At 38.9% G+C, this 20,213-nt stretch overlaps 1 protein-coding gene across 2 annotated transcripts in view; it reads right to left on the bottom strand.

Annotated features, from left to right (window-relative positions):
- LOC121444458 (E3 ubiquitin-protein ligase Midline-1) overlaps nucleotides 1-20,213 on the bottom strand; it is a 370,913-nt gene that overhangs the window by 64,802 nt on the left and 285,898 nt on the right. For both annotated transcript variants that reach the window (XM_041646265.1, XM_041646266.1), the window contains exon 3: nucleotides 11,429-11,524. In XM_041646265.1, the coding sequence (XP_041502199.1) occupies nucleotides 11,429-11,524 (96 nt within the window). The remainder of the gene's footprint in view (nucleotides 1-11,428; nucleotides 11,525-20,213) is intronic.

Genomic DNA, 20,213 nt, shown 5'->3' with positions numbered 1-20,213 from the left:
AACTTACTGAACATAATGGAGTATAATTTTGCATCATGCTACAATGAATACCATTTTGTAAATTCAAGTCAAACTAACACTGCATTAAGAACAAGACATTTGTTCTGAAATTATTACCAGCCATAATGGAAACCAGACATTAATGTTTTAAGAAATAACTAGCAGAAATTGAATGAAATAATCACCCAACCCATAAAGCATTTATAAGATTTACCATAAAGCAAGGTGATTTTTTTACTAAAGAGAAATAAGTCTTTCTTATTATCCTAAACATCAAATGCCCTGACATCATAAAAATAAAATATAGCACATGGATCATTCTATTTTGTTCATCTAGTTATACATTTAATAATACATGTTCACTTTGCTCTGAAATAATGAAAAACATTATGCTTCTTCACTATTATTTCCCATGTTACTTAATCAATAAGGCGCAAACAAACGCAATTTCAGTGGGCTAGAAAGGTCAAGGTCCTGCAACCTGCTATTGTTGATGCTGTTTCCTTGACACTTGAAGCTGCAACTAATGGCATAAAAGACAGACAAGAAAATAATTTATTGATTAATTAATTAATTTATTTATTAAGGATTTCTGCCTCGTCCCCACAACCGCTTCCCATTTCCCTCCCCCTCCCCCGATCAAGTCCCCCCCCTCATCTGCTCGAAGAGCAATCAGGGTTCCCTGACCTGTGGGAAGCCCAAGGACTGCCCACCTCTATCCAGGTCTCGTAAGGTGAGCATTCAAACTGCCTAGGCTCCCACAAAGCCAGTACGTGCAGTAGGATCAAAAACCCACTGCAATTGTTCTTGAATTCTCAGTATTCCTCATTGTCCGCTATGTTCAGCTAGTCCGGATTTATCCCATGTTTTTTCAGACCTAGGCCAGCTGGCCTTGGTGAGATCCCAATAGAACATCCCCATTGTCTTAGTGTGTGGGTGCACCCCTCGTGGTCCTGAGTTCCTTGCTCGTGCTCCGTCTCCTTCTGCTCCTGATTTGGACCTTGAGATTTCTGTCCTGTGCTCCTTGTGGGTCTCTGTCTCTGTCTCCTTTCATCGCCTGATGAAGGTTAATATTCCTGAGGATGCCTATGTGTTTGTCTTTGGACTCACCTTATTTAGCTTCTCTAGGAACATGAATTATAGGCTCAATGTCCTTTATTTATGGCTAGAAACCAAATATGAGTGAGTACATCCCATGTTCCTCTTTTTGGGTCTGGCTTACCTCACTCAGGATAGTGTTTTCTATTTCCATCCATTTGTATGCAAAATTCAAGAAGTCCTTGTTTTTTACTGCTGAGTAATACTCTAATATGTATATATTCCATACTTTCTTCATCCATTCTTCCGTTGAAGGGCATCTAGGTTGTTTCCAGGTTCTGGCTATTACAAACAATGCTGCCATGAACATAGTTGAGCATATACTTTTGTTGTATGATAGGGCCTCTCTTGGGTATATTCCCAAGAGTGGTATTGCTGGATCCAGGGGTAGGTTGATCCCGAATTTCCTGAGAAACCGAAACACTGCTTTCCAGAGTGGTTGCACAAGTTTGCATACCCACCAGCAATGGGTGAGTGTACCCCTTTCTCCACAACCTCTCCAGCAAAGGCTATCATTGGTGTTTTTTATTTTAGCCATTCTGACAGGTGTAAGGTGGTATCTTAAAGTTGTCTTGATTTGCATTTCCCTGATCGCTAAGGAAGTTGAGCATGACCTTAAGTGTCTTTTGGCCATTTGAAGTTCTTCTGTTGAGAATTCTCTGTTCAGATCAGTGCCCCATTTTATAATTGGGTTGATTAGCCTTTTACGGTCTAGTTTCTTGAGTTCTTTATATATTTTGGAGATCAAACCTTTGTCAGTTGCAGGGTTGGTGAAGATCTTCTCCCAGTCAGTGGGTTGTCTTTTTGTCTTAGTGACAGTGTCCTTTGCTTTACAGAAGCTTCTCAGCCTCAGGAAGTCCCATTTATTCAATGATGCCCTTAGTGTCTGTGCTGCTGGGGTTATACATAGGAAGTGGTCTCCTGTGCCCATGTGCTGTAGAGTACTTCCCACTTTCTCTTCTATCAGGTTCAGTGTGTTCGGACTGATATTGAGGTCTTTAATCCATTTGGATTTGAGTTTTGTGCATGGTGATAGATATGGATCTATTTTCATTCTTCTACAGATTGACATCCAGTTTTGCCAGCACCATTTGTTGAAGATGCTCTCTTTTTTCCATTGTATACTTTTAGCTCCTTTATCGAAGATCAGGTGTTCATAGGTTTGTGGGTTAATGTCAGGGTCTTCTATTCGATTCCATTGGTCGACTTCTCTGTTTTTATGCCAATACCAAGCTGTTTTCAATACTGTAGCTCTGTAATAGAGTTTGAAGTCAGGGATGGTAATGCCTCCAGACAAACCTTTATTGTATAAGATAGTTTTGGCTATCCTGGGTTTTTTGTTTTTCCATATAAAGTTGATTATTGTCTTCTCCAGATCTGTGAAGAATTTTGATGGGATTTTGATGGGGATTGCATTGAATCTATAGATTGCTTTTGGTAGAATTGCCATTTTTACTATGTTGGTCCTCCCAATCCAAGAGCAAGGGAGGTCTTTCCATTTTCTGGTGTCTTCTTCAATTTCTTTCTTCAAAGACTTATAGTTCTTGTCAAGTAGATCTTTCACTTCCTTGGTCAGGGTTACCCCAAGGTATTTTATGCTATTTGTGGCTATCGTGAAAGGTGATGCTTCTCTGATTTCCCTCTCTGCTTCCTTATCCTTGGTGTATAGGAAGGCAACTGATTTTTTGGAGTTGATCTTGTATCCTGCCACGTTACTAAAGCTGTTTATCAGCTGTAGGAGTTCTTTGGTAGAATTTTTGGGGTCGCTTATGTACACTATCATATCATCTGCAAATAACGAAAGCTTAACTTCTTCCTTTCCAATACGAATCCCCTTGATCTCCTTATGTTGTCTTATTGCTATTGCTAGAATTTCAAGCACTATATTGAAGAGGTATGGCGAGAGTGGACATCCTTGTCGTGTTCCTGATTTTAGTGGGATGGCTTTGAGTTTTTCTCCGTTTAATTTAATGTTAGCTGTTGGCTTGCTGTAAATAGCTTTTATTATATTTAGGTAGGACCCTTGTATCCCTATTCTCTCCAAGACCTTTATCATAAAGAGGTGTTGAATTTTGTCGAATGCTTTTTCCGCATCTAGTGAAATGATCATATGGTTTTTTCTTTCAGTTTATTTATATGGTGGATTACATTGATAGATTTGCGTATGTTGAACCAGCCCTGCATCTCTGGGATGAAGCCTACTTGATCATAATGGATAATTTTTCTTATGTGTTCTTGGATTTGGTTTGCCAGTATTTTATTGAAGATTTTTGCGTCGATGTTCATGAGTGAGATCGGTCTGTAATTCTCTTTCTTGGTTGGGTCTTTTTGTGGTTTTGGTATCAGGGTAACTGTAGCTTCATAAAAGGAATTTGGCAATGACTCTTCTGATTCTATATTGTGAAATACCTTAAGGAGTATAGGTATTAATTCTTCTTGGAAGTTCTGGTACAATTCCGCATTGAAACCATCTGGTCCTGGGCTTTTTTTCGAAGGGAGATTTTTGATAACCATTTCTAATTCTTCGCGAGAAACCGGTCTATTTAGATCATTCACCTGGTCTTGGTTTAGCTTTGGTATATGATACTTATTTAAAAAAATGTCCATTTCTTTTGTATTTTCCAGTTTTGTGGCATACAGGCTTTTGTAGTAAGATCTAATGATTCTCTGAATTTCCTCTGTGTCTGTGGTTATGTCCCCCTTTTCATTTCTGATCTTATTTATTTGCGTGTTCTCTCTCTGTCGTTTAATTAGTTTGGATAGGGGTTTGTCGATCTTGTTGATTTTCTCCAAGAACCAGCTTTTGGTTTCATTGATTCTTTGGACTGTTTTCTGTGTTTCTATTTTGTTGATTTCAGCCCTCAGTTTTATTATTTCCAGTCTTTCTACTTCTCCTGGGTGCGTCTGCTTCTTTTTTTTCTAGAGCTTTCAGGTGTGTTTTTAAGTCCCCAATGTATGCATTCTCCGTTTTCTTTAAGTGGGCACTTAGTGCTATGAACTTTCCTCTTAGCACTGCTTTCATTGTGTCCCATAGGTTTGAGTATGTTGTCCCTTTATTTTCATTAAATTCAAGGAAGACTTTAATTTCTTTCTTGATTTCTTCCTTGACCCAGGTGTGGTTCAGTAGTTGACTGTTCAGTTTCCATGAGTTTGTCGGTTTTTTGGGGGCAGCGTGGTTGTTGCCTTCTAACTTTAATCCGTGATGATCTGATAAGACACAGGTGGACACTGATATTTTTTTGTATCTGTGGAGGTTTCCTTTGTTTCCGAGTATGTGGTCAATTTTTGAGAAGGTTCCATGAGCTGCAGAGAAGAAGGTATATTCTTTCCTATTTGGGTGGAATGTTCTATAGATGTCTGTTAAGTCCATTTGCTTCATTACCTCCAATAATTCTCTTAATTCTCTATTAGGTTTCTGTCTGATTGACCTGTCCCTTGGAGAGAGAGGTGTGTTGAAGTCTCCTACTACTAGTGTGTGTGGTTTGATGTCTGCCTTGAGTTCTAGTAATATTTCTTTTACATAAGTAGGTGCTTTTATATTGGGGGCGTATATATTCAGGATTGAGATGTCCTCCTGATGAATTGTTCCTGTTATGAGTATGAAGTGACCGTCTCGGTCTCTTCTGATTGATTTTAGTTTGAAGTCAGTTTTGTTAGAAATTAGTATGGCCACACCTGCTTTTTTCTTAGGACCATTTGCTTGAAACACCTTTTCCCAACCCTTTACTCTGAGTAGGTGCCTGTCTTTGTGGTTGAGATGTGTTTCTTGCAAACAGCAGAATGTTGGATCCTGTTTTCGTATCCAATCTTTTAGCCTGTGCCTTTTTATAGGTGAATTGAGCCCATTAATATTAAGTGATATTAATGACCAGTGGTTGTTTACTCCGGTTATTCTTATTGCTTTTGGTAGTAGAGATTGTGTGTCTCCTTTCTTTGAGATGTGCTCGTGAAGGGTCATTAGATGCCTGGGTTATTGTAGGCAGTGTTGGCAGTGTTGGATTCCTTGGGTTGCGATTTTCCTTCTATTACTTTCTGTAGGGCTGGATTTGTGGCTACGTATTGTTTAAATTTGTTCTTATCCTGGAATGTCTTGTTTTCTCCGTTGATAGTGAACGATAGCTTGGCTGGGTATAGTAGTTTGGGTTTGCATCCATGGTCTCTTAGCTTCTGCAGAACCTCTATCCAGGACCTTCTGGCTTTCATAGTTTCCATCGAGAAGTCAGGTGTAAGTCTGATCGGTTTACCTTTATAAGTAACTTGCCCTTTTTCTTTTGCAGCTCTTAATATTCTTTCTTTAACCTGTATATTTTGTGTTTTGATTATTATATGGCAGGGAGATGTTTTTCTTTGATCCAGTCTGTTTGGTGTTCTGTATGCTTCTTGAATATTTAAATGAATATCTTTCTTTAAGTTGGGAAAGTTTTCTTCCATAATTTTGTTGAAAATATTTTCTGAGCCTTTGAGCTGTGACTCTTCTCCTTCTTCTATTCCTATTATTCTTAGGTTTGGTTTTTTTTATTGTGTCCCATAGTTCCTGAATGTTTTGTGTTGAGAATTTGTTGGCTTTGCTGTTTTCTTTGATCTGTTCGTTTATTTTCTCTATGGTGTCCTCAGCATCTGAGAGTCTTTCTTCTAGCTCTTGTATTCTATTGATTATGCTTGTTTCTGTAGACTCTGCTCGTTGGCCTAGATTTTCCATATCCAGCTGGTCCTCAGTTTGTATTTTCTTCTTTGCCTTCATTTCAGTTTTCAATTCTTGAACTGTTTCCATTACCTGTTTGATGGTTTTTTCTTGGTTTCCCAGGGTATCATGTACGTATTTACTCATTTCTTCAAACTTTTTGTTATACTTCTCATCCATTTCTATAAGGGCATTTTTTACATGTTGTTTAAGGGACTCTATTATCTTCATAAAGTCGATTTTTTCCACTTCTTCTGTGTTAGGTTGTTCAAATACTTCTGTTGTAAGATCATTGGGTTCTGATGTTTTCATGTTGTTTTTCGGATTATTGGGTGAGTTCTTGCCTTGGCGCCTGCCCATCTCCTCCTATTGATCCTATCCAATGGATCCTTTAGAAACCGGATCAGGTTTCCCTGCTGGCCAAGGGCTCCGCTTACAAAATGCCCTCACTCCCTTTCGTGGTTCCTGCTGCAGGCCAAGAACCCTCTCACCCCTCCGAAGGATCTTCAGGACAGGACCAGGCTCCCCTTGTGCCAGTGACCTGGCCAACCAAAGGCCTACCTCTTTGATTCAATTGTAGTAGGGCGATCTGCTCTCCTTATTGCAGGCCTGTCCCAGCCGCTTGGGTCTGGCCACAGCTGCGCTGCGTCTGGCGCCGCCGCTGCTGCGCCTCTGTGTGTCTGGCGCCGCCGCTGTGCCTCTGTGCCTCTGGCGCCGCTGCCGCTGTGCCTCTGTGCGTCTGGAGCCGCCGCCGCTGAGCCTCTCATAATTTATTGATTAAAGGAAGGGATCTGTGGCATGAACCCTGGAGCTAATCCTTTCAACATCCATGTTGCTCTGTTCTGTAACATTCCTTTATACCATGCTTTCCAGCACCAAAATGATGAGCATTAGAACGGAGGGTTCAGGGAGGGAAAACATCCCATTCCTACCCCTGAACACATTACAGAAACATATAGCAAATTAGGAGCTTGGAAAATTTGTCAATGCTGTTGCTTCCCAGTAAGCAATTTTAAACTTCCAATCATAAAGCATTGCACCAAATCTCCAGTGTTTGCACGCATAGCAGAGATGCTTTTAGGCTGGGAGTATCCGAAAACTTAGCTTTATTGTACTGAAGAATATACCATCACAAACACCATTGAATGGCAGAGAATTAGATCACATTCCCAATTCCTTGAATACTTTTAAGACAGTCCTTCTGAAACCTATAGGATAAGCTCAGGTCCTGACTCCACTGTAAACTATAAGTTTTCAGGCAAATTGTATCTCTTTCTCTCTGTCTCTGTTTTTCTGCCTCTCTCTCTCTGCGTCTGTCTCTGTCTCTATCTTTTCTCTGTATTCCTCTCTCTTTCCCTTGCTTCCTCCCTTCCTCCCTTCCTCCCTACTTCCATGTCTGCCTCCTCCTCTCTCTCTGTGTTCATCCACGTGTACTGGTTCACACGTGTGCACGTGGGAGCAAAGGACAACCTTGTTGTCATTCCGCAGACACCATCTCACCATACACTTTTTTAGGGGGAATAGGGTCTCTCACTGACTAGTCTCGCAACTCGGTGAACCCCAAGGATCTACCTGCCTCCACATCCTTGGCACCACCCTGACTGACAATTTGTTTTATTAACTTAGGTTCTAGGGATCGAACTCAGGTCCTCATGGTTGTAAGTTGAATAAAGACTTTAATACCTATGTCATTTCTTCAGTCTCCAATTCTTTCTTCCTTAAGTTCTGAGGGAGGGAATACTGAGTGAAGCAGCTAAACTCAAGGGACATTTGTGAGGCAGTATGGAAACCTAATTAATACAGTAGAAGCTTCCTAGAAAATATATATATTTATATATATGCAATTTACATCAAATTGCCAAATAATGGGGAAGACAGAGTCTTAAATGGCTATCTCTTGTCTCCAAGTGAAGCTTCCAGTACCATGATTGGGTTACATCTAATTAAGTTTTTCACCAATGAAATCCCATGGGAATCCCCAAACAATCCAGGCCAAGACTGTAAGGTTTCTTTCACAAATTAATGCTGAAAAGAATTCATTGACACAAGTCAATGAACATGGAGAAGGCAAGCTAGTGCCTACATAGAACCTTCACTCCTATATTCTAGTGTCTTTGGTACAGGAAAGTACTCTACATGCTCCCAAAAGAAAAACGTAAGCACCAGCCCAGTCACAACCCCTTTGTTCTACAATGGTGTCCTGACTGTAAAATATGCTAGGACAATGGGAGCACAAAGATGGTAAGAATAATCAACCAATAACTGACTTGATTTAAGACCCGCTCCATGAGATAGAGCCCATACACAATATTGCTTGTGTGACCAAGAACCAGAGACTAGATAGGGACCTACAGTAAAATCAAATTTTACTATTATAAAAAATGTAGCAAAAAATTACTCTTAATGACATTCTGCTACACTCATAGATCAGTGCCTTGTTTGGCCATTATCAAAGAAGCTTCCACCTTTGTTCCACCTCAGATGGGAACAAATACAGAAATCCACAGCCAGATAATATGTACTGAGTGCGCGACCTTAGAACATTTGGCCCTCAATGTAATGGCTGTGTCAAGTCCCTCTCCTCAAAGCTCAGAGAACCTCCCACAGAAGAGGAGGCAGAAAGAGTGTAAGAGAGCTGGAAGGCATGAAGGACACAAAGAAACAAAGCTCGCTAAATCAAAAGGATCAAAGCTCTTATGAACTCAGAGACTGAGGCAGCCTGCACATGGCCTGCACAGGTCTGTACCAAGTCGTGTGTGTGTGTGTGTGTGTGTGTGTGTGTGTTATAGATTCCAGTTTAGTGTTTCTTATGGGATTCCTGAGTGTATGAATGAGTGGGTCTTTGATTCCTGTGTTATCTCTTGGGCTTCCTTTTTCTGTTTGTTTGTCTTGTCCAACTCCAATGTGTTAGTTTTTGTTTTATGATGATATTATATTATTTTAAAAAGAGTGCACCTCACTAAAACACAGTCACCAATCTAGGATACAGCAAATGTCTAAGTTACATTTTATGTGTCAGTGGGAATAAAAACAAAAGCTAAGAGATTACCTGTATTCCATAATTGATTTAAAGTTATAGTTAGATTGTTGCTGGTCTGTTGAGAAACATGGCTCTTTGAATTTAAAAAAAAATAGTACATTCTATGAAATCAGTACCTGATTGTCTGCTGTGCTGTTCTTCAGTTGTGCTTTTATCTGAATCTGCAGACATCCAATATGCTATGATCTTTATTATTCTTTCTACTATATTGTGAATCTGCTTTCACAATTCTGGGCACATAAGGTCATGCATTATAATTACCTATTTAGAAGATAAATATGACTACAAAACATCATTATTTTGAGAGCAGTGAACTTTTCTCTATTTCTCCCCATCCCAATCTCTGCTAGGTTCTATGGTAACTTTTCAATTTTCTGTTCCAAGTACTTCAAGTATTAAAATCATACAGACTTTTTATGTTTGACTTATTTCACTTGGCACAATGTTTTAAAAGACAAATGTATTTAGGATGATGGGAATTTTCTGAATGTGGTGGTGAGTAGGTGTACAATATTAAAAATTTATTGAATGTTGCTGAATAGTGGGAAAGTTGTTAAAATGGTAAATTTTTACACATTCAAGTTTAAAAATTCCTCTCATAATTCTACTAACTATATTCTAGTAAGAGTAATTTTCTTTGATCGGTTTTTCTCTTTTTTAATGCTTCTATATTTTTGATGTTTAGTATTTCTGATTCTGTAGTGGAAATGATGACTAATACATAGTCAAAATGCTAGATTCTTTCATGTTTCTTACAAATATATTTTAATTGAAAGAGAATTACATTTTTGCCTCCCCCTCTCCTTTCTCTTGCCCCTTCCAGGTTCTCTCCCTCCAATTCTTTCATGCCCCCTAGCTATCAAGTTAATAGCCTCTGTTTTCCTTGATTATTATTGTTATATACATATATAGATATGAATATGTATTTATAAATATATAAATATACTTTCATGAGTTTGAGAAAAAATAAATACATTGTCTCTCTAAACATGGATATTAGGGGAAGATGAACTATTGAAAATATTGTTACTTAGAGCAAAGAGATACAACTCTGGTATAGAAATCAAGATAAATATTCATTATTAGAGTAACTCTCAACTTGTGACTGGAAGACAGGTAAGAAGAACATGGGCATGCAGATATCAGGTGGCAGTTGACCAGAGAGCCTTGTTAGGTTAAAGAGGAGATAGCTTGAAAACTTTCATTTGGGCGTATGAGTTAGGGCATGGGCAATGATGGACTTTCAATTTCTCCTTATGCATTGTAGAATCACTACAGGTTCTGTTAGTGTTGCAATAGTGGGTTTTCACAACACTTATATGAAAGCTATGTAGAATGTAGTGGAGACCTGTAGTGGGAGAAACTATGTAAAATTAAATGTGGAATGAGACCTTGTTTGCAAATACTGTGTGTGCCAATGCCATGAAAGAGTAAGATGGGTCCTAACACAGTGGCTCAATTACGAAAGGAAATTTGAGCACAGTCTCTGAGATGCATAGAGAGAATAGCATGTGACAATTGAGGTATAGAGGGGAGTGCTGCAGCTGGAACCAGCAGAAGATGGGAAGGAGCAAGAAGGACCTTCCCTAGAGCCTTTAAATAGGAGAACAGTACTGCTGACATCTGCAATTCAGACGTCTACCATCTGGAAATATGAGACAATAAACTTATATTGTTTTATGATAATTAAGAATATGGTGCTTTGTTATAGCAGCCCTAGTAAACTTACAAAACACCTTCTAAATTGTACTTTCGAGGGGTGTTCTTTGTAAGGGTAATCAAAATCTACAATAATAGAAATGGCATGTAATACTCAATCAAGAAGGAGCTATAAAATGAGGGGCATTCAGCAGCCCTGGATGTGTAAAAAGTCTCCAAACTTCTAGCTTTTGCCAATTTTATTTTCTGTATATATTTGGCATCTGTAAAATATTAAATATTAAGAAAGATTTTTCTTTTTAAAACATTCATTTTAGTACTATTCTGAGTGGGTTTTTTGTGTCTATCAGTATGCGGGTGTGCATGTATGAGGGGGCCTGTGGATAACAAAAGAGGGGGTCAGATCACTGGAGCTGGAGTTATGAGACTATAAGACACCCTATGGAGCTGGGTGGTGGTGCATACCTTTAATCCTAGCACTCAGGGGGCAGAGGCAGGTGGATCTCTGTGAGTTTGAGGCCTGCCTGGTCTACAAAGCAAGTTGCAGGACAGTCAGTACTGTTACACCGAGAAGCACTGTCTTGAAAACCCAAGAAAAAGATTGAGCCATCTCTCCAGTCCCAAGAAATATTTCTCCTTTAAAGTATAGAATTGAGTGGACAAAGGGCTGGAGAGATGGCTCGGTGGTTAAGAGGATTGCCTGCTCTTCCAAAGGTCCTGGGTTCAATTCCCAGCAACCACATGGTGGCTCACAACCATCTGTAATGAGCTCTGGTGCCCTCTTCTGGCCTGCAGGCATACACACAGACAGAATATTGTATACATAATAGATAGATAGATAGATAGATAGATAGATAGATAGATAGATAGATAGATAGAATTGAGTAGACAGAAGAAGTTTAAGCTGGCACTTGTCACCTGAAATATGGGGGTAGAGGGTGGATACTCACTTCAACATGTTGACAGGTTTGGATGAGTTTAGCCAAAAGGGTCTCCAGTTCTGTGTTCCTCTTAATGAGATTGGTGAGATTGCTCTCCAAGTTTTGCTGTTTAAAAAAGGAAGAGAGAAATGTTATTCTGTGTACTTTTCTACTTTAGTAGGTATAAAACTGTTCATTCTCAGAAAAGGATGAATAGATATTTTTCAGAATCCTAGTGCTATTAACTCAATTTCAAGTATTTAAAAATTTAAAATAGATTTTCAAAAGTTGTATCTCAAAGACTTCAGATTTGTAATACCATTTAGCAAAGAGGACATGGGGTTTCTGGGTATGGCTCAATGATAGAGCACTTGCCTAGCAAGCACCTGGATTCTATCAAAACAAAAGAAAAACAAACAATAATCAAAACATAAATTCATTCTGCAATTTATTTAAAAAATTAGCCTGCTTTCATTTCCTCAAATTTTCACTCAGAAAGGCATAGTAAGGAAGAGAGCTATTCTCATCTTTTTTTTTTTTTTTTTTTTTTTTTTTTTTGGTTTTTCGAGACAGGGTTTCTCTGTGGTTTTGGAGCCTGTCCTGGAACTAGCTCTTGTAGACCAGGCTGGTCTCGAACTCACAGAGATCCACCTGCCTCTGCCTCCGAAGTGCTGGGATTAAAGGCGTGCGCCACCACCGCCCGGCCTCATCTTATGTCTAATATAAGCAACAAGAAACAGATAATCTCACTCCATTACTGAAAATGTTTATGAGTTGTAGAAAGTTCTTGGTAGAATTTTTGGGGTCGCTTATGTAAAATATCATATCATCAGCAAATAGTGAGAGTTTGATTCGTTCTTTTCCAATTTGTATCCCCTTGATCTTCATTTGTTGTCTTATTGATCTGGCTAGGACCTCAAGAACTATATTGAATAGATATGGAGAGAGTAGACAACCTACTCTTGTTCCTGATTTCAGTGGGATCTCTGGGAGTTTCTCTCCATTTAGTTTGATATTGGTTGTTGGCTTGCTGTATATTGCCGTTATTATGTTTAGGTATGTTCCTTGTATCCCTGCTCTCTCCAAGACCTTCATCATGAAGGGATGTTGTATTTTGTCGAAAGTCTTTTTCGGCATCTAATGAGATGATCATGTGGTTTTTATTTTTCAGTTTGTTTATATGGTGGATTACATTGACAGATTTTCGTATGTTAAACCATCCCTGCATCTCTGGGATGAAGCCAACTTGATCATGGTAGATGACAGTTCTGATGTGTTCTTGGATTCGATTTGCCAGTATTTTATCTAGTATTTTTGCATCAATGTTCATGAGTGAGATTGGTCTGTAATTCTCTTTCTTAGTAATATCTTTCTGTGGTTTGGGAATCAGGATAATTGTAGCCTCATAAAAAGAGTTTGGCAATGTTCCTTCTGTTTCTATTGTGTGGAATAATTTGAGGAGTACTGGTATTAGTTCTTCATTGAAAATCTTGTAAAATTCTGAACTGAAGCCATCCGGTTCTGGACTTTTTTTGCTTGGGAAACTTTTGATGACTGTTTCTATTTCTTCAGCAGTTATAGGTCTGTTTAATTTGCTTAGCTGGTCTTGATTTAATTTTGGTAAGTGATATTTATCCAGAAAGTTGTCCATTTCCTATAAGTTTTCCAATTTTGTGGAGTACGGATTTTCGAAATATGGCCTGATGATCTTCTGTATTTCCTCTGTGTCTGTTGTTTTGTCCCCCTTTTCATTTATAATTTTGTTAATTTGGATATTCTCTCTCTGCCTTTTTGTTAGTTTGCATAAAGGTTTGTCTATTTTGTTGATTTTCTCGAAAAACCAACTTTTTGTTTCATTGATTTTTTATATTGTTTTTTTTTGTTTCTATTTTTTTTTTTTTTTGATTTCAGCTCTCAATTGAAGAAGACACCAGAAAGTGGAAAGATCTCCCATGCTCTTGGATAGGTTGAATTAATATAGCCAATCTTACCAAAAGCAATCTACAGATTCAATGCAAAATGCCAATCAAAATCCCAGCAATATTCTTCATAGATCTCGAAAGAATGGTACTCAGTTTCATATGGAAAAGCAAAAAAACCCAGGATACTGAAAACAATTCTGTATAATAAAAGAACTTCTGGAGGCATCACAATCCCTGACTTCAAACTCTACTACAGAGCTACAGTACTGAAAACAGCCTGGTAGTGGCATAAGAACAGACAGGAGGACCAATGGAACTGAATCGAAGACCCGGATATTAATCTACACACGGTCAAACACCTGATTTTTGGCAAAGAAGTAAACAATAACAAGTGGAAAAAAGAAAGCATATTTAACAAATGGTGCTGGCATAACTGTATATCATCATGTAGAAGAATGAAAATAGACCCATATCTATCACCCTGCACAAAACTCTAGTCCAAATGTTTCAAAGACCTCAACATAAAGCCAGTCACACTGAACCTTATAAAAGAGAAAGTGGGAACTACACTTGAACGCATTGGCCAGGAGACCACTTCCTAAATATAACCCCAGCATCACAGACTTAGAGAAACAATTAATAAATGGGACCTCCTGAAACTTAAAAGTTTCTGTAAAGCAAAGGATATGGTCAACAAGACAAAATGAAGGCCTACAGAATGGGAAAAGAGCTTCACTAACCCCACATCAGACAGAGGTCTGATCTTCAAAGTGTACAAAGAACTCAAGAAATTGGTCATCGAAAGAACACATAATCCAATAAAAAAAATGGAGTACAAATCTAAACAGAGAACTCTCAACAGAGAAATCTAAAATGGCTGAAAAACACTTAAGAAAATGTTCAACATACTTAGTCATCAGAGAAATGAAAATCAAAACAACTCTGAGATTCCACCTTACACCTGTAAGAATGGCCAAGATCAAAAACACTGATGATAACGTATGCTGGAGAGGTTGTGGGGTAAAGGGAACACTTCTGCATTGCTGGGGGGAATGTAATCTGGTACAATCCCTTTGGATGTCAGTGTGGTGATTTCTCAGAAAATTAGGAAACAACCTTCCTCAAGACCCAGCAATACCACTTTTGGGTATATATCTAAAGGATGCTCAATCGTGCCACAAAGACATGTGCTCAGCTATGTTCATAGCAGCATTGTTTGTCATAGTCAGAACCTAGAAACAACCTAAATGCCCCTCAACCGAAGAATGGATAAGGAAAATGTGGTACATTTACACAATTGAGTATTACACAGCAGAAAAAAAGATAACATCTTGAATTTTGCAGGAAAATGGATGGAGCTAGAGAACATCATTTTGAGTGAGGTAACCCAGATACAGAAAGACAATTATCACATGCACTCACTCATAAGTGGTTTTTAAACATAAAGCAAAGAAAACCAGATCACAAATCACAATCCCAGAGAACTTAGACAACAATGAGGACCCTAAGAAAGACATACATAGATCTAATCTACATGGGAAGTAGAAAGTAGAAAAAGACAAGCATACATAGATCTAATCTACATGGGAAGTAGAAAGTAGAAAAAGACAAGATCTCCTGAGTAAATTGGGAGCATGCAGACTTTGGGGTAGAGTTGAAGGGGAGGGGAGAGGCAGGGAGGGGAGCAGAGAAAAATGTAGAGCTCAAATAAAAATCAATAAAAAATGTAAAAAAGAAACATATCTCTGTATTTTAAAGAATTCAATTTATTAACATGAACTTTATCTTATAGCTTAGGTTTGGTGATGTTTGTTTTTTTAATAGTCTTGCTTTGTAGCCTAGGTTCATTTCAAATTCTCTTCCCCTTTGACTTAACATTCCAAGTGCTTGGACTGCAGGTGCGAACCACCATACCAAGATTGCATAGTCATTTTTATAATGAGCGCATTTTTGTTTTCAGTGGGTTCTTTATCACGTATCTCTTTTCTTTTTAAAATGCTTTCTGTTCCTGTTCCAAAAATGCAACTACCCTCATAATTCTAAAAGAGCTAAAAATTATTATTGTTAAACTCTTTTGAGAAAGAGGAGATCCACATTTCCTGGCGTTTGTTTAGTGTTTCCCAAGGATCTGAGTTTAGCTTGTGTCTTGTAATTTTTGTCTGACAGTTCATCTGCTGTGAACTTTCTTCCCCATGTTGTGATTTGGGTATTCATGTAGCCTAGCTAAGGGAGGTGCACACACTGATGTTAGAACTCTCCCAGAGGACACCCATGTGCAAGTGAGGTACAAATCCTGCTTTGGCTCAGTGCCTTGTTTCCTTCCACGTCACTTCCATGTCTGGCTTCAATTCCAGAGAAGGTGTGAGGTGTTCTGTGTGCCAAGTGTGTGCATGAGGAATCTTTTCTTTCAGCTGTTGGAGCCTTTTGCCACAAGACATATATAGTCACATAAGTGTTCCCTATATCCCCACTGTTCTACTTCATTCTTACTTCTTGGGAGCAGTCCAGCTTCAGTCTCCACCATTGCTTTTACCCCGTTTCTTGTCTTCTTGTCCTTGACCATAATCTGTTCTTGCTCATGTTTACATCATAAGCAATAAGTTTGTTAAGCTTGTATATATATATATATATATATATATATGAAGGCACTTTAGAGAATGGGTACAACAGCTCTGTAGATGAAACCTGACCGTTTTCAAACCAATCTTCCCTTCCACACATGCACATGAGAACGCTAGTACACACACACACACACACACACACACACACACACACACACACACAGAGAGAGAGAGAGAGAGAGAGAGAGAGAGAGAGAGAGATTCTACTGTTTGGAGAAAATGAACTGCAAAATTGGAGATTGAGACTGAATTCCATTGCTCAGTGTCCTTGATTTAGGCATGACTATCGTAAGGTGAATTTGTTAGCTTCTTTTCATGTTAACTTTATAGAATCCTTTTACTTTTCTTCATGGCTGACCACTGATAGCAGGAAATTTCTCAGAAAATACATCATCTAAACTGTTTAGAGTTCAATTGTCATAGGTATGACTTTTCTAAATCTGGTCATAAAGAGAGCCAAATAAATGCAATCCAACACATTCATATTTTACAAACATCTGCTTGCTTCCCCCTCCCATTATTAAGCATACCACATGCATAGAATCTGTTTTTAATCAACTGATACAAAGACTAAAGCCTGCGGTTTAAGCACTTTGACCTACCCGGATCCCTTGGGGTTATTAAAATTTAAATAGTATAAGTGTTATTGAGGTCCGCAAAGAATTAGTGAGGTAGTTAGAAATACAATAAAGGGAAATTAAACTGGGAGAGATTTGTTTCCAAGTAGTACCAAAGGGGCTGACAACACTTTTGAAGAGAACGTGGGCAATGGGACAGTAACAAAATCCCATCTTCGCTAAGCCATGCATTCCTAAGCTTCCACTACAGGGACTTCACTGGAGGTTTTCTGGAATTTAACTCTGTCACTCACACTCTGTGTGGTGGCCTGTAGCTCTTTAACTTCCTAATTTTGAATTTTCTCTGGGTGAGTAAAAAAAGATAACACTTTTCAGTGTTAGACTCTTGGAACTAGAGCACTTCGGAGGTGAAGGAGAGAGGATCAGTATGTTCAAGGTCATCTTAAGTAATCTAAAACCCTGTCTCAAAACAAAACAAAATGAAACTTCCCCGTGTGATTCACATTTTCTTATGTATTTGTAAAAGAATCTAAAGAACACTCAAATATAGTTTTAGCTTTCTGCTGTTACCCTAAATCCACCAAGATTTCTTCATGTTCTGGTCAAGTCAAGCTATAAAGAAACCAAAATGTATAGGTGACCATTTATGACCATGAAGAGATGTGGGTTTTCATTCCAAACTGGCCTATCAGTGGATATATCTTTGGCTTAGTTTCCTATAAATAGCATGAGTATAATGGTCACCTATATCTATACTATCAGTATGGTCATAGGAGAAAATAAACATATGTACCAGGAAGCTACAGAATTGTTGATTGAAAGGAAAAAAACATTCAGCCTGTTCTCACAGCTGGTGGATGGCTTTTGTATTCATACATGCACCTGTGATCCTCTGTCTCAGGGCTGTATATAAACCCAGGAAAGGCAGACTACAGTTCTGGGGAAAGCCAACTGGTGCTGTTGGAATCAGGTCTCTACCAAAGGGAACTTCATTTTCTGAATGGGACCACTCAGTCGTAAACTATAAATCCCCCACCCCTGGGCTTCGTTGAGTAGGAATGTGTGGATCTGTAGCAATAGCATGCTCACTAACATTCCCTCTTTCTTCTCCCTTCCCAGTGCTTCTTGGATCATCTCCTAGTTCAAACTCGCAGAGTCTGCGTCTGGGAGAAGTCACCTCAAACTGCTTCCGTGGGCATCCTAAAGCATTCTGAGTTTTGATGAGAAATGAGAGGGCGACTGAGCTGACAGTTCATTACTTTAGAAAGGTATTTGCAAATTGTCTCTCCTCCCTCAACTAATAGTCTAGCTTTCTGTTTCTAGAGGTCTCCTAGCCTCCAGATTCCAGGTTCTCTATTGGCACTGTTAGCAGACATCTAAATGGGAAAAACACATTTGAGACACATTTGGAATTTTCTAGTAGTTGCTGGTGTTTTTTTGTTATTGTTTGTTTGTTTTTTTGTTTGAGACAGGCTTTCCATGTGTAACAGTCTTAATTGTCTTGGAACCATCTCTGTGGACCCGGCTGGCCTCAAACTCACAGAGATACGCCTGCCTCTGCCTCCGGAGTGCTAGGATTAAAGGCTTGTGCCACCACCGCCCATCCAGTAGTTGCTGTTTTAAAAGGGAAAAAAAAAACCCTAAGCTTAATGGCACTACTGTTTCAAAATGCAACTTGTATGTTAGCATTAGCAAGGTATTTTATGCTCTTTTTTTCTTTCTTCTTCCTGTCTTTGGAATCTTAACTTGATGGAGGAGGGTCATCTGTCTATTGGTTAATAAAGAAACTGCCTTGGCCCTTTAATAGGACAGAAAATTTGGTAGGCGGAGTAGACAGAACAGAATGCTGGGAGAAAGAAGTCGAGCTGCAGTCGCCATAGCTCTCCTCTCAGAGATGGAAGCAGGCTAGAATCCTTCCTGGTAAGCCATGACTTTGTGGTGCTATGCTCATTAATAATAGAAATGGGTTAACCAAGACGTGAGAGTTAGCCACTAAGCGAGTAGAGCTTATGGGCCAGGCAGTGTTTAAAAGAATACAATTTGTGTGTTATTATTTTCAAAGCTAAGCTAGCCGTGTGGGATCCAGGTGGGAACATTGCCTGCCACTCCTTCTTTTACATTAACTCATACTTATCAGTCAAATTTCAAGTGCACCACAGCAACACAAAGCTAGTAATGAATAATACTTACTTCACTCACGAAAAAAAAAAACAAAAAACAACTTTTTAGTGAGGAGCCACGTAGAACTGAGACTGTTTTGGTCTTACTTAGTCTGTAACAATGATTCAGTTCTGTTGCTGGTTCATCACAAAAGCAGCTACAGACAGAGATTATGAAAATGAGTGAACACCACACTATTGTACTCTAATAAAACTTTATTTACAAAACAGGTAGTAAATGAAATTTGTCTGTAATTATTGTTGCCAAAGCTTGGTACAGATACTACAATATAAAAACTAAATTGTCACCATTTTCTGGGATACTAGTATGTATACACACACACATACACACACACACACACACACACACACACACACACACACACACCTTATGTCAAACACTAATCTCTGTCTCCAATCTTTTGTGTGAGACTGCAGCCTCAGGAAAAAATTCTTTGTAGACAAAATAGAAAAGGGTACTTTCTGTTTACAGCTGGTTAGCTTAGCCTGACAGAACTCACAACAATCTTGGGAAAATTCAACACCAGTGAGACCTGTAGACATATGTCTCCTAGAAATCTAGTCATTAATCTCACAAAGCCTGGTGGGTGGATTCAGACACGAGCTCTAAGACCCCCAAGAAGTCTTTTATCTCTCTGTGACTCGCTGTCCTCATGACATGCTAAGGGACAAGCAGAAGGAAACGTATGCAACCCCACAAAAGAAAGCCGGGCTCCCACAAAGCCAGTGCGTGCAGTAGGATCAAAAACCCATTGCCATTGTTCTTGAGTTCTCAGTAGTCCTCATTGTCCGCTATGTTCAGAGAGTCCGGTTTTATCCCAGGCTTTTCCAGACCCAGGCCAGCTGGATGGAGGTGGGGGTTCCTTGGACTTCCCACTGGACAGGGAACCCTGATTGCTTTTCGGGCTGACGGGGGGGGGGGGGGGGGGACTTGATTGGGGGAGGGGGAGGGAAATGGGAGGCAGTGGCGGGGAAGAGACAGAAATCTTTAATAAATAAATAAATCAAAAAAAATCCTTAGCAGAATTAGAACTAGAAAACAAAACAAAACAAAAAAAAAAAAGCCGGGCACAAATAGTGTTCTAGAATTGTTGATTACATGGAATAAAGAACTTGGGTTCAACTTTGAACTTTTATGAGAACTATAAAAGAGTAATTTATAATCTACCATCAAAATAAAAAAGTATTTCCCTTCATTTCAAGAACTATTTTTCTATAGATTTTTAATATACTAATATGTAGCTATATGACTACATCTTATCCCAGGTTACATCTTCCAGAAATACCAAGTCCAATTTCTTAATAGTCTCATGATATTGTATTGATGTCACTATTCTTATCTTAGCTACATGCACACTCACACAGTACACACACTCACACGCTACACACACTACACACATACACACTCTATTGTTTGTGTATGTGGTGTGCATGTGTGCTAAATCTCAGTGAATGGTGTCCTATTATTTATGAAGCCTTTTTTACTTTCTAATCTAAATGGGCAAGTTTTTGTT

The sequence above is a fragment of the Microtus oregoni genome, unplaced genomic scaffold (genome assembly GCF_018167655.1).
Source record: "Microtus oregoni isolate MIOR12 unplaced genomic scaffold, Mior012 000127F_ref0000509, whole genome shotgun sequence".
NCBI classification, from domain to species: domain Eukaryota; kingdom Metazoa; phylum Chordata; class Mammalia; order Rodentia; family Cricetidae; genus Microtus; species Microtus oregoni.
Note: the sequence above shows the minus strand (reverse complement) of the source record. Positions and strands in the feature narration are given on the sequence as shown.